Source organism: Myripristis murdjan, chromosome 2 (assembly GCF_902150065.1).
Source record: "Myripristis murdjan chromosome 2, fMyrMur1.1, whole genome shotgun sequence".
In the NCBI taxonomy this organism is placed as follows: domain Eukaryota; kingdom Metazoa; phylum Chordata; class Actinopteri; order Holocentriformes; family Holocentridae; genus Myripristis; species Myripristis murdjan.
The window spans coordinates 14,329,351-14,352,500 of record NC_043981.1 but is presented as its reverse complement, the minus strand read 5'-3'; the positions used below and the strand labels follow the sequence as shown (position 1 = coordinate 14,352,500).

The 23,150-nt window shown below is 43.2% G+C and overlaps 2 protein-coding genes across 2 annotated transcripts in view; one reads left to right on the top strand and one right to left on the bottom strand.

Annotated features, from left to right (window-relative positions):
- slitrk1 (SLIT and NTRK like family member 1) overlaps positions 1-2,289 on the top strand; it is a 3,434-nt gene extending 1,145 nt beyond the window's left edge. The window contains exon 1 of the mRNA XM_030070585.1: positions 1-2,289. This exon is cut by the window's left edge and continues 1,145 nt beyond it. Within this exon, the coding sequence (XP_029926445.1) occupies positions 1-2,056 (2,056 nt within the window). The 3' untranslated portion in view covers positions 2,057-2,289.
- Positions 1-23,150, bottom strand: part of spry2 (sprouty RTK signaling antagonist 2) — a 535,263-nt gene that overhangs the window by 185,419 nt on the left and 326,694 nt on the right. The window lies entirely within an intron of this gene.

Genomic DNA, 23,150 nt, shown 5'->3' with positions numbered 1-23,150 from the left:
AAGGGACATTTGTAAGGAGCAGATATGCTCTTGCAACGAGATAGAGGGAGATCTGCACATAGACTGCGAAAAAAGGAGCTTCACCACTCTGCAGCATTTGACTGGCCCCAGCTCTCAGTTTTATCACTTGCTGTTGCACGGGAATTCTCTATCCAGGCTATTTCCCAACGAGTTCGCCAACTTTTACAATGCTGTGAGCCTGCATTTGGAAAACAATGGCTTGCACGACATTGTCCCCGGCGCCTTTCTGGGATTGCAGCTGGTGAAAAGGCTGCACATCAATAACAATAAGATAAGATCGTTCAGGAAGAGTACATTTCTGGGGTTAGACGACTTGGAATATCTCCAAGCCGATTTTAATCTATTGAGGGATATTGACCCCGCCGTTTTCAGGGACCTAAATAAACTTGAAGTGTTAATACTTAACGATAACCTCATCAGTGCGCTACCTATAAACGTGTTTCAACATGTGCCCATTACGCATCTCGACCTGCGGGGAAACCGAATCAAAACGTTGCCTTATGAGGGGATCCTTGAACAAATACCGGGTATTGCGGAGGTTTTGTTGGAGGACAACCCGTGGGACTGTAACTGCGACCTGGTTTCTCTTAAGGAATGGCTGGAAAACATACCGCATAACGCGCTTATTGGGAGGGTAATATGTGAGGCTCCGACCAGACTGCAGGGGAGCGACTTAAACGAGACGTCAGAAGCGGATCTGTGCCCTTCAAAGAACGGCGGCGTGGACACCAGCCTGGTAGCCCCTCCCACCCAGGACGAGATCTCGGAGGCCGTGGCCCCCGGCCCGCGTCCGACGCCTTACAAGCTCAACGGAGACGCCAGTGGGCCCCCGACGCCTGGGGGCCACGGACCCAAGAGCCGCTCCAAATCTCGTGAGAACTGGCAGCTGAAAACGAAGCCTACTCCCGTGCTGACAGGTGTGAACGGGGACAGAGAGCAGCTGCACAACATGACGTGCCCCCAGTCCTGCAACTGCAAGCTGGTCGGCTCCAGACAGGGGCTGGGGGTCAACTGTGAGGGGAAGAAGATCGAGAGCCTCTCCAATCTTAAACCCAAACCCTTGGTCGCCCACGAGTTGAACATGCGAGATAACAACATCCATGCTGTCAAAAAGAACCAGCTGCTTGGCTACTCCAGCCTCAACCTGCTTGATTTGGGTGGAAACAACATCAAGGTGATCGACAACAGCACTTTTCAGAACCTGACCGAGCTGAGGTGGCTGTATTTGGATAAGAACTATCTGGATACTGTGATGGCAGAGATGTTTGTGGGCCTTCTGAATCTGGAATATCTCAGTTTGGAATACAACGATATCCAGCTCGTCGTGGCAGGTGCATTCAGCCCCATGCCAAATCTGAGGGTTTTGTTCCTCAACAACAACTTGCTGAAATCTTTACCTGTGGATGCTTTTCTTGGGATTTCTTTATCCAAAATTAGTCTGCATAATAATTATTTCACCTATCTCCCAGTGGCTGGCGTATTAGACCAGCTCAATTCAATCATTCAGATTGATCTGCACGGGAATCCGTGGGATTGCTCATGCAACATCGTGCCCTTCAAACAGTGGACGGAGAAACTCGGGGCTGATGTGATAGTGAGCGATCTCAAGTGCGAGTCCCCAGAAGAGTTTTGGAAACGAGATTTTCGCCTCGTCCGAAACGACCGCATGTGCCCCAAACTCTATGACGGAATCTCCCCCACCTCCCTGTCCAAAAACAGCACTTTCACCCTGGACTCGGGGACGCGCTCAAACTCTTACCTGGAGCCAAACAGGGTCTCCATCTCAGTGCTCGTCCCCGGGTTGCTGTTGGTGTTTGTCACGTCTGCTTTCACTGTTGTAGGAATGCTTGTGTTTATTTTGCGGAACCGCAAGAGATCAAAGCGGAGGGACGGGAACTCCTCCGCCTCGGAGATCAATTCCTTACAGACAGTGTGCGACTCGTCTTATTGGCACAGCGGGCCTTACCACGCAGACGGGGGCGCGCACCGGGGCTTCGACTGCAGCGCGCACCTCTCCACGACAAACGATGCGTAAAAGGACTCTGCTATAGTCTAGTACAGTAAGCCTATACCAGACTGGATTACAAACAGTCAAACAGACAGACTGACGTATACAAGTGACTAAAAACGGCGAGATTCCGAGCCTCTTCATTCGCTTTCTTTACGTTCTAGACGTACACAGACTTGTTTATGTTTTGTTTTCTCCAGTTGAACCAAGTAAGTCAGTCTGCTGCACAGGCCCCATAATGTAATATATGTATATGCCAAGCCCCCCCGACCCCTCGTCCCGCCCCACCCCCACCTCCACCCCCTCTCTACCCCCCCACTGGCTATACCCCTCCCCCTCCTCCTCCTTCTCCTCCTCCCAGTTCTGCTATTTGCCGCAATCGGACTACGGATCTGTATGAGACAGAAAGAGGGAGAAAAAGAACGAGAGAGAGAGAAACAGAGAGAGAGAGAGGGCGAGAGAGAGAGAGAAAGAGAGAGAGAGAGAGGGAGTGTGTGTGTGTGAGTGAGAGAGAGAGAGAGAGAGCGAGAGATAGACCGATTTAGAAGACCCGGGGAATGGTGCACGAACGCATGAATGTAAATGTAAATACTCGGACCGATGTATCATAATCTGCATGATGATATTTCGCATGGTTTCAACACACACAACGGCGAGGAACCATAACCACCATAACCAACAAAGAAGCCAACTCGACCCTTATTTCATGTTATATCAATATGACGACTATATATAGATATTAAGAATTATATATGACTATTACAAAGTGCCATTTCTCTATTTTTTGTGAACCTGCAGTTAGGATTTGTATTTGTTGTTTTAAAACTTGTTTGAAGAAAAGAGAAAAAAATCACAATAACTGGATAAGGACGACTAATTCGGAAAGGAGTGACGGAAGTGAAGCTGTCAATGCATGTTCTTTTCTTTTGTTTGTTATCATTTGATTGTCGATAAATATTGGGGTTATTTATACCGTACTAGTTGGTGCAGATTAAAACCACGTCTGCGCAGTCATCATCTCCTTTATGAATGTAAACTGTGTTATTTTATGGTGTGCCAATTGTTGACTTTCAGATATTCAGACATGCAGATGAGCATGACCAATTAACGTCACTCAGATGCTTATGCTGCAAAGTTAATGTAGCTAAAATAACAGTTCCGTGGTTTTGTGTGTCAATGAATATAGCCTGCTTTGGGTGAGAGGAAGAAAAAAAAAACACATCAGAGTCATTTAAATGGGGGGTTTATACCATCATATTTTTTCAACAACTAAGCAAAGAAGTGTTTTCAATTGAGCTATGTAGGTACAATTCGATCTATGTACAGAGCGCAGGTAGACTGATATAGAATAGAATGCTTTTTTAATGTGAGAAAAAAAAAAAAAGAATTCCTCCACAAAAAAGCTTATGGCTATGATTCACTTTCATTATATTGTGAGCTTTTGTAAAGCCATCTAATCTTGTCCAAATAAGAGAACTGAAACTCACTGTATTTACTACAAAATGTGCTTGAAATAGACTGTTTTGGGTAATTCTTGCATTCTAACAGTACATTGGGGAGGCCAGGCTATGGCACAGAACACAGCATGTGGCCAGTCCACAGTGACACAGTGGCGTCTCCTTCACAGGGGGAAAGGAGGCCCAAAAGCAGGTATTTAGACAATGCAAGACACCATTTTCAATTCAGCATTTTGAACTTGAGATACTCTTTTGGGGGTGCGCATGGTTTTTGTGGGGCTCATGAAAACAATGCCATGATTGAATAGCTGCTCTGCAGAGCTCAGCTGTCGGGTCTGCTGCTTACTGCTTTTACTGAGGAAGAAACACTGAAGAAGAAGAAGACGAAGAAAAAAAAAAGCATTAAAAAGCTGGTGGCATACTTCCAATATCCCAAAATTTCTCAATTCTTCACCTTCTCTGCAGTATCTGATACAGATGCAAGGAATGTGCAATCTTTTTTAAACATGATGTAAAATTCCAATGCTAATGACTTGTTTTTACTTTGCCAATCGAGTTTTGCTTTCTGTTAGAAGCTCCACCCGTGAGATGCCTCATATATAGAAGCTATCAGCTATAATTGGGCTCTGAACTACTACCTAAGATGCCATGGCCATGATGAGGGTGTACAGAGTTGATTTGAGATGGGTTTACACTTTTCCCCCCTCTCCCCTGTCTAATGCTAGTAGTAGGCCTACAGTATCTCCCCAGTATGCAGACTAGCGCTGTCCATGGTGCTGAACCACTTCCCAGTCTCTTTGTCTGCCTAACCTGCCTGTGTGCTTGTGCGCTCATGTGAGAGAGTGAGAGTGAGTGTGTGTGTGTGTGTGTGTGTGTGTGTGTGTGTGTGTGTGAGTGAGTGAGTGCAAGTACATGCATGCAGCTTCACACGCATGTGCTTTTATTTGGGTGAGGGTAAATGACAGTATCCATGGTGTGTGAATGTGTGTGTGTGAGTGAGTGAGTGAGCACCATTTGCATGTACATATAGGTACCCTTACTTCTCCTAATAGCCCCCCCCACACCCTCCCACCCTTCTCCCAACACCCCTCCCCCCCACACCCTTACCCGTCCACTATGTAACCAGGCACCACTTGACCTTGGGGACTAATATCTCAGCAGATCTGTGACAAAAAACCACTCATCATCGCCCCCCCACACCCTCCTCGCTCCCTGCATTTTTGTCCAATCATCTCGTGTCCCTCTCGACTCCCTATTTCCTGCTTTCTGTCCAATCACAGGGGGATTGGGTTAACTATATGTCTCTTCTGTGGAAGTATTACTGTGCCACAGCCCATTGATGATTTGTCATAATTTTCAAAAACGCTGTGTTTCAAAGTTACATTTATATGCTTTGCGATATTTGACCTGCTTCTATTTTGTTAAATAAAGTGTGGTTGAGGTTGAGTAAAAAACAATGTTTGGTTTTAGAAATTTCATTGGATTTGACTGAGTTGAGCTTTGGGGGGGAGTGTAATGGCACATTTGCCCCTGATTTATTTTTTTAATCGTATACTTTTTTGCCTACTTTATATCCTGAAGTGTATGAAATGATTACTTGAGTTATGCTGTTCTATATTCGTATTCATCTGTATGGATTTGTGATGGCCCAGTTTATCTAAAAATGTCTTCAAACTATAGCAACATGGATACTATTTCTACATCTAGTCCAGTAAAACAGAACTTCTTGTCATGAAATGCAGAGAATATAGACTTCATTACATATTCTGATTATTTTATTTGGAAGTCTTGGATATAGAGATGTGGGAACCCTAGAGAGACAATGACACATTTAGACTCTTATATTGCAGTGTTGGGCTTATTAACAAACACCCAAAGCTGCAGTTTAAGATTGTAAAGTTATTACCTCTCTACTTAAAAAGCCCAAATGTGCAATACACCGAATATTCAAAAATACATGAAAAACTGTGTACTTCTCAATAATAATTCTTATTGGTTTATCAGATGCCATTATGTTTGTTATGAGCCTTATTCAATAGAGCAAATAACATTGCCTTTCTAATGTTAGGAGGTTTGATTTCCACTGTCACAAGAGAGCAGCGCAAAAGGATTTGTGTTTTTATGGAAAAAGGCAAATGACACTGATTGTCAAACAACAGATTATTATATATTCTAGAAAGAAATAACCCTTGTAAACCTTGTAGAAAATGGTCTTGTCCATGGGCTCATACAGTAGCACGGTGACGGTGTTTCTTTGTGCGATGTGGTCTTGCGTGACTCAGTGTACAACAGTAGGACCCATTCATTAATACAATAGATAATAGCTGCTGGAAACCCAATGGAGAGCAGCCTCTTTTACACGCTGGGCTCGCAGCACCTCAACACTGTTGTGGCCCAGCAGGGCTGCCGTAGCTGGTGTGATAGTCCCCCAAGGAGCTGGCAGTTGATGCAACACTTCCAGCAGGGATAACATCATCCACACACCTCATAACACTTAGCTTCAGTGTAAGTCCCAAAGGTCTCACTTTGGTATTGGCTTGGGCCATTTAATCCTGGGGGTATGATAAATAGAGGTTGTACATATGGTGCATATTTGGAAACTGTGCTTTTTTAGGGTTGCTTACTATAAATGCAAATTTTGGATGGTCTGGAAATTACATACCCATCAGTTGTAATTCCTCACGCCATTTAAAGGAATATACCAGCATTATAGGACATGTTGCTTATCTCTGGTTTTTATGCTTCTCCAGACATGCCTAAGCTGTTGTTAATTGCACAGAATGTGACATTAGATGTGTTGGATTGTTGGTTTCATTGCAGCAAACTGGCATCCTTGTTCTTTTAAGGTAATAAGTTTGATAAGCGGTGACAAGGTCCCGGGCAGATAGCGTTTGAATTAAATTGTGCTGCAGAAACAAAATAATTCCGATTTTAAACGACACTGTCTGTCATTTGCTGCATTTGTCACCTTGCTTTTCTTGTCTCTGGCTCATGCTGAGGCGGAAATGACAGCAAGGGCATACGATGCAAAACAGCCTGTGGATTATGTAAAAGGATGGTGTGATGAGGGGAAAATCACAGTCTGGGAGAACTCTGAAAAGGCTTGTATTTTCCTTGACTATGGGTAAGAGTGTCAGTGGCCAGCTCTTGTCTGAGTCCCAGTGGTCAGACTCAGTGCGTGTCCTCATGTTTAGGTTTTGTAAAAAACCCAAATGATTTCAAGGTTGGGTATTAGCCTTTGATGTTAGGTTTGATGAAAGTCCCATGTGATGCAGTGAAGAGTTGCCAGTAGTCGTACACTTCCAATCGACTACACCCATCGCAACCCCTGCTGCTGGTATTGGACCCAAGGGGTGTGTAGTAGTGATTATCTGGCATTATCCCCAGGGATTTCTTGGTGTTATTCCCAGATATTATTATTAGCCCGTCCACAGCAAAGCATTTAGCCTATAAGTCTCAGTGGTTGGGTTTTATTAGTGCTTATGTTCTCTGTGAGCCACAGTAGTTATGAAATAACTTCTAGTCTTTAATGTTGTGCTTGGAAACAGTGCCAGTGGTTGAGTTTGGTATTAGTCTGAAAGCACTAGGCTAAGGATAGCTGAACTTTTTGTCATTCAAGGAAACATAACAAGAAGTAGAAAAAAAAAAATCATTATCTTATGTAACCACTGCGGTTGTTAATGTGCCTTTTAATAAGCAAAGCTATTTCAGAATCACACCTCAAATGCAATTAAATTGCATGAAAATAGACTGTAAATCTTTAAAGGGCCAAAATGATGTTTTTTGCCTACAGCGTTGCTCAAGGTGCTCTTTTAATACACTGGCAAAGAGAGTCACTTTGTTCAAGAGCTGCTAATCAGTGTGTGTATATTTGGTTTTGCATTACCTACAGTAGTGGGGAACTGCTTGGAGAGCATTTAAGTTTATTTTCTGTGATGGGGGAAGGATGCAGACACCAACCTGTCACACTAAAATAACAAATACAAGCACACCTCAGGTAGTTCAGATATCAGAAACCATACTGATATATATTTTCCCGTGTCCACCAGGCAGACAACAGCAAACGCTCACGATAATTTAAAGGATCTCAAGTCATAATTGCCCCAGATCTGGTGTCAACCCACTGCACACTGACCTACGTCAAACCACCAAGCAAGCCTTTAATCAAGATGAGTGAATTGCCTACCGAGTGTTTCCTCCAGCTCTAAGTAATCCTCTTCTCCCAGCCCCCACTTATCGATTATCTCATTGATTTGATTTAGCGGCCACACGCGCGCCCATCCCTCACTGGCATTTGAGGCATTATGTGGCTCCACCTGATCTGATTACATAGCTCGAATGGGAACCAGAACCATGACACAAAATGGAGTTTGTTTGCAGTCATAAAGTAAGGACATATGAAATTTGTTCAGAGAAAGGGGGATGGGTTCAGACCTGTGTGACAGTCTTACTCCCTAATAGACTTCCCTGTCTGAGGTTAATATCATTATTTCTATGCACCCAGGCCTACATGTACGAATTCACACACACACACACACACACACACACACACACACACACACACACACACACTCGACTAAAGCCCAGCAACCAGGCTATAAGAAATTTTAATTTCCTGAAGCTATCTTGGCCTGGGCCCAAGGAAACCTGCCCCCACAGCTTTTTTACATTTATCTGGCCGGTCAGAGAGCAGCTCGTAACTGGGCCAAGGATACTTTGGCCTATTGATGGAGCACAGAAAGATCCTCTCCACCCCCAGAAACAATGCGTACAACTGCCTTTTACACGTAGTTATAATTGTAGATCTCACTCTCTCCACTGCTCCTTGGTGGGAGACGTTGCACTGAGGTGCTGTTGATGGTATACAGTGGCGCTCCCGGTTAAAGCGATTATTTGCGTACCGGCTAGTTGAAAACCATGGTGAAGCTCCAGCCAAGCAATCTGATTTGACGAGAACGGCTTCCAACTGCGTTGATAATTCCCATAATGAAAATGAGAATCAGCTGCCATGACAACTCTTGTGGTAACCAAGGAGCTCAAGGGCAGCCTTTCTTGCTGTAGGCAGAGTTGCATTTACTCTGTTACAATCAACTTTTTGAAATAAACTGTACTTCACAGAGTGGTTTTGATGCAGAATACTATTCACTCTGTGGACAAAATTATACTTTTACTTATTTATCTATTCATTTAATCTATGAAGGCATATGATGCAGTGTTGTTCACTGGGGAAAACAGAGTGTTCAGTTTTTTAATGTATATTTGATGCACACAGGTGGTGGTGTCAGGGCTTGGTGTACACGCTGTGTCACCGTGGTTGGGTTAGGGGCTATGAGAACCCACATTGGAGCTTTTTGTCCCAGCTCATCCCTGTAGGCTATACAGTCATATCATCACATCTCTGCAAATGTGTTTTGTTCTGAAGTTTCTTTGGAGTACTTTTTGCTTGAAGTGCATTTTGTCAACATTATATTATGGTAAAGGGCTGCTGGTATGAGTATGCTATTCTGGGTAATTGTCCCACCGGTGCAATTTATAGTCCAAGTCTGTCCCGAAGATTGTATGATGTTACTCACTTACTTGAGTACTCATGCTCTTGCTCATAGTTATTTTGCTGAATTATTTTACCTCTGCTTGAGTCATTATTGCTATACAGTATAAGTAATTTGACTAGTATAGAGGTTTTTGCTTACTCTGTCCACCCCTGGCTTTAGGTATGTGAGTTAAAAGACATAAAAAACCCAGGAGTCATAATAACATTAGCCTTCTTGAGTATTATGAAAAAATGGCACAGTAGCAATAGCACATTCAGACCATAACATGTGGCTCTAATAGACATATTTGGATATCGACATGATATTGGGGCGCAACAGATATTCTTGTGCAAAGGGAGGTATGTACCATTTGGGGAAAGAAACACTGAAAACAGACTTAAATGTGCACGCTGTGGTTTTACCTGACCTCAAGATGGCACTGAGCGCAAAAACAAGTTTGTGCGTAAACTCTTTGCAAAGCCACTCCCCTCTCCCTCTTGCAAAAATATACGTCAGCAGTGCGGATGCAAACCTGGCACAATCTAAAAACAAGGAAGCTACAGATATGTTTTGCAGGCTACCAGTCCTAAATTGAGTTCTATTACGTTTCTTATTATGTTCTCTTTTTGACTGAGAATACGGCCTGTTCGGCTTAGAGCCACCACTTGGCCTCGGATGCTGTGCTCACTCGCTTCATGGATTCCACCGTTGTCAGTTTTCAGGCACAGGAGGGGGAGAGCGGTTCTTTTAAACAGCAGGCGAAGCAGTGGGAGGAGCTGGAGGCAGGCGTGGATGTTGGCAACAAAGAAATGGAGAGGAGGAAAAAAAAAAAAAGGGCTGAAACCAGCGTTATCGTTCCATCTCAAAATGCCTCCACAAAGCACACATCACTTTCAGGTTTTTTGAAAGGATCTGAAATCGCATGGCGTAGGTTTAATTTAGTCAGGAAATAGTCATAATTAAGCTGGAGAAGTTACTGATGATGTGATGTGTCATACTCCAAGATGAACACAAAACACAAATGTAGTTAATGCAATGCACTGGAATAGGGGAGGAAATGTAAAATATCCCAATCAGCAGCATAAATATATTCCTGCAGCGATGAGTGAGCAGTTTCAGTTGACCAACTTGTTGTCAGTGTGTGACTGCGCATGATGTGCCATCTCAGATCAGATAATTGCAGAAGTCGCTGCCTGAGGTGATGCAAAGTTTGGCGAATTGCAGAGGAGTTATTACAGATGACAGCCGTCTTGGAACCTTTGTTTCCAAAGCTGTGGCATCTCAAGGATACTTATTTTGCCCTGCCTGTGTGTGTGTTTTTTTAATCTAATTATTATTTATTTTTTTCAAAATGGGTATAATGAAGTGCTTTGGGAAAAAAAACCTTTCACTCATTCCAATCACAGCGTGCTTGATTTATCTTACCCGACACCTGGATGCATCACTTCTGAAATAAGATATGGTAAATCAGGTGTGCTTTAAATATATGTTTTTATTTATTTATTTTTCATCTAATTATTCAAATTGCATTAAACTACACCTTAACGCAGATTTGCATGCCCAGTCATCTGAACCACTTGGCAGCGGAGGTGAATTCCAGCTCAACTTTATTAAAATATAAGCTGGAAGCATCGAGAAAACCGGAGTTTATTCATAATTTACATTCTCGCGCTGCTGTGCGCCGCTGCCGAGCTCTGTAATTTGATATGTCAAAACAGGAATTCTGTGCATGTATGGAAACTGGTCTTGGTGACACGTCGGCAGGAGAATCACGCTTACTGGAGCGGTTTATCTAAACATGCGTCGGCAGTTTGAATCATAGACAATGGCAAACCAAGATTCAAGAAGAATCAGGCAGAGAAAATGGCTGCTACATTGAAAAGTCCGTGAGGAGTAAAAGGATAAAAGGTGCTGTGGAAAATCAAGGTTCCTCAGCCTCGAGCTTTAGAAAGTGCGTAGTGAGTGCATTTCTTGCATTTAGCGCGCACCGCTTTGTATAAAAGCCCAAGCTGAATGGCGCGCACCAAGTTGCCACGGAAAAGGTCAACCTTATTTTATTTTATTTCATTTTATATCTTTATTTTATTTTGTCCTTCTTGTGACTCACGCCGAGGCGCTTTAGATGGATGTGTTTTGATTTTTCACTCCTTTGTCAGTCTTTGATGACTGGCAAATCGATAGGCTCTTGAAGACTGGGTTGGGAGAGGAATTGACTGCCCCAACACCCACTCTATTTAGCCTGACAGTTTGAGGCAGCTCGCAACAAACACATCATCATCCCCATCAACAACAACCGCCACAAAAACAACTGCTGACATCAGTTATCGCCGCACGTGTCCTCCAATTATTTGTGTGCATGTCAAACGAGCTGTCCGCACGTCTCTTACTTTGGCAGAGACATCCTCCTGGTTATAGATAGTGTGTGTGTCTACAAGTGTATATTTATGTGTGAAAGTGTGTGTGTGTGTGTGACAAGTCTTGTATCGTCTTTGTTTGCTGCCACTGCTTTCCAAGAACTAAATTCTGCCATCTTCTTATTGCCTCAAGGACATTTTTTTTTTCCCCGTTCCATTTTTTCCAAAACAACAAGAGCGTATTCTCTCTCTCACTGTGTGTGCGTGTGTGTTATATTTAGTTTTAGATAGGAGGCTGGGTTGCTGCTTAGCACCTAAGGCTATGAAACACTGGTATTGAGCCCATGCACCATAGATAAGGGAGTGAGGGCTTGCAACATCCAATCCCTGTGATGAGAAACTGGGCAATTGTTTAAGAAAATATTGCTGGCAATTAATCCATTGTTCGGCGTGGTGTGGTGGAATTTATTTTTGTTGCTATTTTTGGCTGCTTAGAGCTTTTTGGCCCTTTTAGCTGTTAAATAACATTCGGCGGATTATTATTTGCTGAAATGTTCCTCGCAGGAATCAACAGACATTGTAGAAATGTTACCCTTGACCTGAACCTCCGTTGCACGCAGGCGCACGCACACACACACACGCCTGCACATGCACACAGAGAACCACCCTCCCTCTGACTCTCTCTCTCTCTCTCTCTCACACACACACACACACACACACACACACTTGCGCACACACAAATACAAATGCACGCTGGATAAATGTTGTCCTTAACCTGACGTACTACAACCGCTCAGCAAATGCCAGCTGGGTCAACAGATGCCCTGGGCATTCTAGCCTGCTCTCATACCAAGAACACTGGAGCTGTCTGTTCATCTATGGACACACACACACACACATGCACGCACGCACACGCGCGCGCACGCACGGACACACATGCATAAACACATGCCTGCACATTTCGAGCTCTAGTGACAGCAGTCTACAAGCAGATTATGAGGTTTTATCTTCCTTTGTTTTTGCGGCATTAAAATTGCAGCAACTAAAGGGGTGGGAGGGTCAAAATTAGTGGGTTTTTCCACTAAATCCGCACAATTCAAAAGTAATAAAAAAAGGCAGTACTAATACTCAGCATGAAACCAATGTTGTAATTACAAAGTGTAACCTGAGCACAGGGCAGGCATATTATTGTTTGTTGACAAAAACATGTATCTGCTAGAGGTACATTTTGAAATAATGTGGAAAATAATGTTATAATGGGGTTTGAAGGACCTAAGGGTCACAAAATGCTTTAATAACGGGCAATGTACACTTAAATTCAGATGAGGCAAATGCAAACAGTGTCATCTAAGAGCTAAAATACCTACTTTTCCCGCTGATGCAGAGAGCTCCGCCGTGGAGTTTGTTTTGGTAGATTGTCATTTTAAATGTCATGTAAAGAACGTGAATTATGTAAATTAAAGTCATGCACACAAAACAAAATAAAAACAAACAAACGAAAAAAAAAAAATAGTACACACAGGCATTAAAGTCAAGCAGTGCCTCAAAACCACGTCAACATCTTTTACTGTCCCCGATCGCTGCTCTATATCGTCATTAGCGGTGCGAAGGTCACGGGGTCAGGCCCGAGTCTGGAAACTCGCCGCTTCAAATTCCACATCAGTGGAGGGGAAGCGAGTGAGTCACACTCTCCTGTCCCTGAAAAAAAAAAAAAAGAAAAAAAAAAAAAAAAACGGCTAATGAAGTGTCGTCGAGCGAGTGGAGCGCTGCAAACTGGAGGCTGTGGTCAGACTGGGCAGCTCCGAGGTGTGAGTATATGAATGTGTGTCACTCCGTCCACCCCCGGGCCAATGCTGTAAACAACAATTTGTTATTGCAGCAAGATTCTCCCTTTCAGATACTCATACAGTGTTGTTTATCATCTGTTTGTGATGCTATTTTGGGATGGAGAAATGTGATTTGTCCATTTTTTTTTTCTCGCTTATGTTAGATCTTCCTCCCATGAAACTCCATTCACTGTAAAAAAAAATCAATCTTAACTCGTCTTCTTGATCCTGGCGAGCTGACGTGCCTTATTTTGCCGTGTTTTTCCATAATTATGCTCATTTCTCCTCGAACAATTCTTGAAACAAGGAACAAGAGGGATTATCTTTTTCACCTGTTTTAGGAAAAGCAAAAAATCTAACACCGAATATGACTTGACAAGATGGATTTTTTTTTTTTTTTTTTTTTTTTTTGCAGTGTGTAGCAGCTGTGCTAGAAATATCTCAATGTGACTTTTGACCAGTTATGCACGGGAGAAAGAAAAATACATCACCACCACAGGAAGGAAAAAAAAAATAATAATAATAACATGGAGCCACAAACCCAAATGCAAGGTACATTGCCAGTGGCTGTTTTTTTTTTTTTTTTTTTTTTTTTTTTTTTCCTCTCTCTGCGTTAAAGTGTTTTAGGACGAATTCTTCCTGTAACCTGTTTTCCTGGTTAAATGAGGTTTTAAAAATAGTAATAATAACACTGTCACCGTTATCTTGTCCCCGCGTTTGTTTGTCTGTTCTCTGCAGTGTTGATAAAGTTCTGACAGAGAGCACGGCGGCGCCCGACAGGAACTGCGGCTGGCGTTCTGGCGAGCCGTGCCAGCCAGTGATTGTGTTTAACAAATACGAGCAATAGGAGAAGGCCTTCGGGAATAGCTGTCGCCAATTCGGAGTGAGAAACAGGAAGGGCTTGGGGGGAAGAGTTGATTGCATTGCTTGATGGAGGAGAGGGGGGGGACGGAGAGACGGGGGGACGTGAAGGGAACGAGTCAGACGGAGGAGAAATAGACCAATGAGAAGTTCATTTCCAAAACGCTTTATTTCCATTTCTTTCCTTTTTTTTTTTTCCCTGTCTTTTCCTAATCTAAACATAGCAGCAGGAAGTGCAAAGTCATACAAAAAAAGAGACTTCACCTCAAGACCATACTTATTTATAATTATGGCTCAAAAATGTGAGATACAGCATACATTTAGGATCACACTGAATCGACTAAAATGCAATTAATAGTTGAATTAAAGTTACAGTCGATTTGTCACAGGCAGAGAAATGTCCTCTTGTCATGCAAATCTGTTTTCACAGCTCTGATTAGCGACGTTTTGTTGTTACATTTAACTTATCATGTTAGCAGCAGTTTTCGGGTTTAGATCCAGAGAGCTAGCTGAAGTCAGACTATATTTTGTGATAACCAGTGCACATTAGGATAATCAGGTACCCATTTTGTTGACGTGTCATCAAAACAACTTTCAACATATTCCAAGGTGTCTTTTGCAAATGTCTTTTGAGACAGGAAATGCACTCTACATGTTTATTAGGCCTCAGTGACACATGCAATGTGTTTTGGAGAGATATTTTGAAAGGAAAACTGCACTGAATAGAGGTGGATTTGAGGAAATTATGTCATAATATAGCAGCAACTCAACTCCACTTCTGCAAAAAAAAAAAAAAAAATGCAATGTTTTTCAACCAAGTAATTAAAACTTCACAAGGAATTTATGCATGTCACTGCACAAAGGGTTGACCTAAACAGGTAATTAAGCCGTGTTAAAATTAAAATCTTTTTTTTTTTTTACTTGCTTGAAGAAAAACAACTGCCAGTGGGATGGAATCCTATTTGTTTCTTATGTCAAACAACTTGTTTTCCGAGTTTTCTTGAGTCAAGTGTCATTTTCTTGATGCCGGTACACCAGGATCAGCCCATGGGCGGATCGGCCTTATTCTGCCTTGTTTCAGCATATTTGCTCTTGTTCCCATATGGATCAGTCTGTCTGCTTTACACAAAGGATGAAGTGATGAGAGTTTGGGGTTCAGCTCTCTCAGGATGAAGCACTCACTCGCCGCCGCTTCAGAGTTTAAATTCTGCACTTAAGTTTTGATTTGTCGCTTCCTGAAGTCGACAAACTCAACACTCAAAGTGAATTATGGTCAAATCGAGTGAAACTACAGCACCCAACTTAGGAAGGATGGACCGCTCCTCTCTGCTGCAGTCCTTCACTGTGATTTACGTGTAAAAAAAAAAAAAAAAAAAAAAAAAGACTGTAAATTTTTGCATAAAAGTCTTGTCTGGTGCAGCCTTAAATTACCTCCAATCTTTTAAATAGCACTGCAAGATGTTGCATTTTCTTGCCATCAGTCATTTCGTTCGAGTAAAGCTGCGCTCCCGTCGTATTGGATGAGCTGGATCCTATCTCTCGCTACAACTTGGAGGCGTTTGCAGCTTTAACTCGCTGGAACTCCCACATCCAAGATGGCCATCATATGGTCACTTAACAAGTTGCCTGAAAATCAGCTACAAACAAACTGCATCATATATTGCTCACTTAAGTAGAGCCGATTGGATTAGTGTGAATAGACGTGACCATTCTCATTGCCGGGGCGTCAAATCCCGCAGCTTGGTCATGCCCTTCTGCATCTGATACCGATGCAGAAGACACCCATTAGAAGCCAAAGGCACCCTTTGGTGTGTGGATGAGATGAGGGGGAAGGTGACCTTAAGAACCAGAAAGTCCTGGAAGGGAGGTGGTGGGGTCGATGGCAGGCGTTTAAGCCACAGGATCCTCATGAACAAGACCCGATTCCGATTTCCAGGCCTTCTGTGTGTGACCGAGACCATATCCAGTTTAAACCTAACCCTTCCCTAACCTTAACCACGTCATTTTGTTGCCTAAATCTAACCACGTGCCGCTGACGCGAGAAAAAAAGCAAGAAAGCCCAATGCGTCTCATCCAAATGCCAATGGGTGCCTTTGGCGTAGGTATCAGATGCGAACGGGGCGCGACCAAACGGCGGTATCTGACGACCTGGGAGTGAGACCATGTTGATACAGAACTGATCATTTTGCCTTCCGTTGGATTCAACATCGACACACCTCTACAATTCCCGATGCCAAGCAGGAGACATCGGAGCCCATGAAGCATTCACATATGTACCACTTGTGATCACCGCTTGGAGACTGAACAGTTTTTTTTTTCCGGTTGGCAGCCTGTATTTACAGTAAATCTGATATGACATGAAAGTGGCGGATGCTTCATTCTGTGAACAATAGTCTTCAAAGATATGTGGAAGACAGACCGTGATGGAGGCAGAAAGAGAGAGAGAGACAGAAAGAGAGAGAGAGAGAGAGAGGCCGAGTCAGTGGAGAAAATCTGAGGAGGGCAGCGCTCCAGGGCTGAGTCACTATAGTGCTAACCACATTATTCCCCGAGATGGACAACAGACACAGCAAATGGCTGGATGCTGATTACCATGGAGCGCATCTTCTGTCCCCTGTCCTCTCCCTGGAGAAAGAGAGAGGGAGATAGAGAGAGATAGAAAGGGAGAGAGAGAGAGAAAGAGAGAGAGAGAGAGAGGAGAAAGAAAGCCAATCTATAGCCTGTCACTGTCTCTCCCTTGACGGCTGAATGATGGATGACTGCATCTTCTCTTACAATACCAAAACACTCCCTATGTGGGAGGCCTCGCACGGGGTGCTGTAAGACCTTTGTGTGTGTGTGTGTGTGTGTGTGTGTGTGTGTGTGTGTGTGTGTATGCGGCAGAGGGGCAATTGGCAACTCCAATTTAACTTTTTTTTCCCACTTTAACTGACAGCTGACACCGTGCGCCACATGTACGATACGACTCTTGGCTCCGGGATCAAACCGTCCTATTGAAAAATGCATTGTGGGATGTGAAAAATGCATTGGTATCGGGGGGGTAGAGAGAGAGAGAGAGAGAGAGAGAGAGAGAGAGAGAGCAGCCAAATTTAAGGGACCTAGTTTTATTCCGGCGGAAATCTCTCTTTGCCGTGGCAGAGTGTTCCTGCTTTTTTTTTTTTTTTTTTTCTTCCTCTCCAACCCAACTGCTATATAGCTGCTCTAAACATGCCAAATCATTGTGCAGCTCACAAGCCTTACAAATTATCTCTGTCTCAGTCTGTGTGATCTCCACAATATCCACGCTCGCTGATGTGATGCATCTCAAATCAGAAAATCACCCCACAAAAAAAAAAAAAAAAAATCAGAGATGATGAAAGCCTTCAGCACTGCACAGTTGGCAGAGAGGGTGGAGGGGAAGAGAGGCGGGGTGCTGCCTCCCACTCCTTCTCTTGTTCAGTCTTTGGGGCCTCTGTTGGGTCTCTAGGCCTCGTCTCTCTCCCTCTCTCGCTCTCTCTTACTCTCTTTTCTCTCTCCCTCACCCTTTCTTCTCCTTTCCTCCCTCTCTCTCTCTCTGCTTCTCAGTCTCTCCCAGGGGCTTAATTTATGGTTGTGGAGCTGCAGAAACATAGGGATGACAACCCACGCTCTTCTCTGCCCTGCTAGCTAGCTAGCTAGTTGGCTGGCTCACTGACTGGCGGGGTGCACAGATTGCATTTTTGTGTGAGTGTGTGTGTGTGTGTGTGTGTGAGTGAGTTTCTAAGCAAAACAGCGTTTTTTTTGGCGTCTCTCATTCTCTCATCATTTATTTTTTTCTTCCCCCCCTCCTCACAGACATGCACTTGTGTTTGCATGCTTCTCATTTGGTTGTAAACCTCAGCCCATTTCATGCTTTGCCACGTACGGACCTTGTTTCTCCGTCCGCACAGAACGCTGCATTCAAAGACCAACGCCGGAGAAGCATTTGATGATTAAATTGGCGCTCTTTGGCGCACGGGCGGCATCGTTTTCCTATAGCATCCTTTTGAAACAGCGCGCACCCCGCTGTGTGTTTGAGGAGGCACAGCACACACGCCTATAGCAAGAACTTTATTTCCTGATTAATTTCCTGGCAAACGATGGAACACATTCCTTCTCTGTTGTGCTGTGTGAAAGGTCATCACACGGTAAACTAAAAAAGGAAGCTACTGAATAATTACTACTTTTTTTTCTTTGAAATACTGCAGAGCAATCTCTCTCATATGTAACAGTAATAAGAAATAGAGAAGGCAGATGAATTATACTCTCTGCGGTACGTTATTATCTTGATTTTTAACTTTTTTAAAAACTTTTTTTCTACTTCTTCTTCCTATTATCGTTATAATAATAATAATAATAATAACAACAATAACAACAACAACAACAATAATAATAATAATAATAATAATAATAATAATAATAATAATAATAATAACAATAATAATAATAATTATTGTTGTTGTTGTTGTTGTTATTATTATTATTATTATTATTATCATTTGCATTAGTAAGGCATGCATGGCTTTCTAGCTAGCTAGCCAGATAGATAGATAGATAAATATTTTGTGTTTCTTTTTCCATTTTTAAATTCAGCTTTTAGATGCTGTTGTTGCTTAATTTGTTGTCTTTTGCAAAGGAAGGCACTGCAAAGGGATGGAAAACTGTTTCTCAGGAAGGGAGCCGAAGGGCGATATGATGAAAAACTAAATTTTGTTTATGGTCTGCGTCCTTGCAAATTGGACTGCTGATCCAGACGCTGCGCCTCCAGTAACGATCAGCAATATCGACATATAACTTGTGTTTGAAAATGTAAAAAAAATTCTATCTCCTCTCCCCTGGTGACGGTAGAACTCCCACTGCGACCTGACGCGTTGTGACGACACACTTCCAGGCTTTGAGTCTATATATGGGTAATAGATGCAGATGTTGCCTGGTAATTATTGCAGCAGACAAAGCTTGCCTATTAAATCCAGTGATGCCTATGGCGCTGGCGCTCGTGTCTCGTAAGGATGAGGCTGTACATTCAAATTCAGAGCGCTCAGATTTATTGGAGCATGTGACAGCGGTTCTGGTGGTGGCTGCCGTCCTGGGCGTGTTTCTCCTCCTCTGCCCTTCTCTCAGTCTGTGTCCCGCCTGATGAAAACAATACGGGCAAGGACACACCGATCCAAATTAATTGAAACTATTGCAGGTCTCAGCACAGCCTTAAGCTGAAGGCCTGGAATGATCAAGGGGACTTAAGAAGTGACTCACGCCTACGTTTCTGGGACGGCTTTGATATCATATAGTCAGTCACACATCCCTCCGCCAGCTGCGTTATATAAAGGGGGAGGTGGGTGTGCTGTATACGGCTTGAGCCTCATTCATGAATGAGCACTTATTATGCATGACTTGAGAGAAATGGTGTAAGCTGTCAAACACAGGCAGTGGAAGTCAACAAAAATAACATGTGACAGAACACAAGAGCGTTGCAAATAAAAATAGAGGGGGGGGCGCGTATTACGGCGCTTACAGATGTGTTTGTTTTGCGGATGCGCCTGGCGGTTATTTATGGATCAGCTTTGTCCACGAGTTCTTCTATAGTTCACCCGGCTCACCTGTTTAGGGATTCACTCGCGGCGCTCGCTTTCGGTTGTCAGAGCTCCCATCTGCAGCCATTTTCAGGTGCCTGTCGTGCATCTCTCTCGGAAAATATTTAACTTGTTTTGATGCAAAATGCAACGAGAGCGAAAGGAATGAATCAGAATCACTTCAGGGAGACGTTTGAGTGAAATTCCCGGCATCATCTTGGAAGCAGCAGGTTTTGCAAACCCACAGGTTTTTTAAGGAAGGCTATTACTCAAAGATGAAGATGAACTAGGGGAGATAAGAGTTTGAACAGTGCCCTCCACTTCGGTTTGTTTGAAAGCTACCCCGGGGATGGCGGTTTGAGCCTGAATGATGACGAGAAGCGAAATCTGAATTCAGGATGAGTGTCAGGTTAATATTCACCCGCTCTCCGCCATGACTATAATTCATTCCTGAATCACGCCTCGAAAAAGAGACATGAAAGCCCCTTCCTTTCCCTCTTCTCTGTTCTCATCAGTCGAAGTCTTGCACGCGTCCTCTCGATTACCATCGCTCATCTTTTCTCTTTTGTTTCTCCCCCCGTGTCCCCATTCAATCCATTTTCATTTCCCCCTCAGTTCCCTTTACAGCCGCTTTCATTTCAGCCCAATCTCTCAATCTCTCCCCCCCCTCCTCACACACCATCTCAACCCCCCCAACACACACACACACACACACACACACACACACACACACACTCTTTCACTCGCTCTCTGACAAGCTCTCGCTCACTTCCACCACCTATCTGTCATCTTTCTTCCTTGCTTTCTTTTCTTTCTTTTTTGCCTCTCGCTGACCTCTTCTCTCTCTGTGGGTCTCTCTTTTTATTGGGGTTTTCAATGTTTGCCTCCCTCCCTTTCTCTCCCTTTCTCTTTCAGACACACACACACACACACACACAGTCACACACACACACACACCTTTCTTGCTGCCTTCACTTTTCCACTTTCAAAAGCTTTGCCTCTTGCTCTCTCTCCCTCCATTCTCAGCTAAAGCCCTCCATGGACCAATTAAGTTCTCCAGCTGGATGTCTCTTCCAGCCTTACACACAGGTCGACTGGACAGTTCAAGTGGTTCAAGGTCGAGGATACACACACTCACACACACACACACACACACACACACACTCACTCACGCACGCGCACACATTCACATACACATAATGGTCCATTTAAAGACAGATTTAGCAATGCGGCCTTGAAGCATATTGCAATTTCAAGGTAAAGTGTATTCAGTATTTGCAAAAAGTCTTTCCCCTCACCCTCTTTTTGTCTGTGCAGAGCACTTACCGACCAAAGAGGCTTATCTATACATATTCCCAGACTTGGAACCTCATTTATAAAACTTTTTTTTTTTTTTTTTTTGGATTTAAACTCCCCCAACTTCATCACAAGACCAATTCTCCACAAAGTGCTTACTTTTCAATTCAAATGCATGTAAACAAGCTGTGAGTGCCTTGTATTAGTGTACAGTAGAAGAATTGCCCAACAAATGGATCTGACTTGAGCAGGAGACCTTAACACAGCAAAAAATGTTGGAGAAAAGAAAGAATAAAATCTCTTGATGTATTACAAAACACGCCAGTGAAGTGCATGTCACAGCGTGTGTGTGTATGTGTGCGTGTGTATGTGTGTGTGTGTGCATGTGTGTGCAGCTCTTTCAAAGGCAGGACTGACAAAAGAAAACATTTGCACATCAAGTCTTGAGGCACATAAATAATAACTTTGACTTCTCAAGTTTCTGTGTATGCATGTTGGTTTGGCAAATTTGATTTCACCGGAGTCATCCTTGTGCTCTTCGGCTTTCATTTTTGATATTTGTGACGTCTTTAAGTTTGGTGCTTGGTAGGTGGTGCTCTATTCTTGTTATTCTATTATTCTCTTATTCTATTCTAGTCTGCTCAGTCATACCAGCTATTGCTATGATGGTAATTTATATGGAAATGTAGTGCATTGTTAGTTTAAAACCTTCCTATAAATAAACCCCTTGCCCTTTCACCACACTATAAATTTAAAAAATCCTAATAACAAGACACCCACTGCCACAAGTTAAATTAATAAAATTCTACTGATGATTATAACTTGTTTTCAAATTACAAAGGTCATGTCACCCACAAAAATAATATTTATTTGTGGGGTTTTTTTTGGGTAGCTGTCACATGGCTGTGGAAATATCTCAACGTTTCTCCTCCAGCGCCCCTAAAAATAGCTGATTGACAGTTTAAGGGCCTATTAAGGAGCTCTTCCCCCAACAGTCAGACAAGTACCTGTTGAAAACAGACGATAGATAACAGACAACAATTCAATCTGTCAAATTAGCTCACGTTAGCGACGAGGTTACCGAGCGCAATTGGTGCTATTAAATGAAATGAAGTGATTTGGCAACAGATCTTGATTGAGGTGGAAGAAACAATCCAAGGAGTTTTTTTTTTTTTTATCTGTTTTTAAGTATATACCTGGAGGTAATACAGTAGCACTGGAGGAGGATTTGGCAAATGCAAAGCAGTCTTCTGTTTAAATAGGTGCAATATTGTGGGATAAGTGTAAAGTAGTGTCAGTGTGATGCCAGCGAGTGCAGATCTAAGCGTTGCTGAGAGCTGGTAGGTGGATTGGGTGGGTGGGAGTGGGTGAGGGTTGGTTCTGGGACACTAGAATCGACTGTAGAGTCTTGTGGAGAATTTGCACCTCAGGCCAAATACAGTCAACCACATGTGATGGGATGTGTCCAATTGATAACCATTAACGGTTCACTTTCTTTTTCTTTTGCTTCAAAATCGGAGCTGCTGTTAGGCGCTAATCCATAAAAACAGCAGTGACAGCTACATGAAGTCTTGCCAAGTGGCAAATGTCTGCAACAACAACAACAACAACAACAACAACAACAAGAAAACTAAATTCTGGAGGGGGAAATGACCCAAAAGCTTGCTAATTTGCAATTTTGAAAGTCAAACATTTGAGCCAAGCCTCTCTCAAATGCCTTCAGTCAATGAATATGTCAAAGCTATATTAAGTTACAGTGGAGTTTTAATTCCTGCATGTCTCCGGTGTGATGTCACATCATCGATTCCCCCTCTGAGGCTGTCAGAGCAGATAAAGCTCCTGCAGCTTTCAATTGTTTGTTTATCTAGTTTGGTCTTTTTGCTTCATCATGGATGAAATATGACAAAAAAAAAAGAAGACAAAATAATGATGAAGAGAAACAGATATGGAGGAGGAGGCAATGAAAGGTGGAGGCAAGACATACAGAGAGCGGAAAAGACAGACACAGAGGGTGGTGCATGATATGTAGACACACAGGTTTTGACACACACGCGCGCGCACACACACACACCCACACACACGCACGCACACACACACAGGATCATCAGCCTAATTACCAGCGACAGGCAAAGAGCTAAGGGAAACAGCTACAGCCAGGGCCGCTTCCACTGTGGTGCACCGCTGGCAATAAGCCCTATTTATGCATTTAAGACACACGTGCATACACAC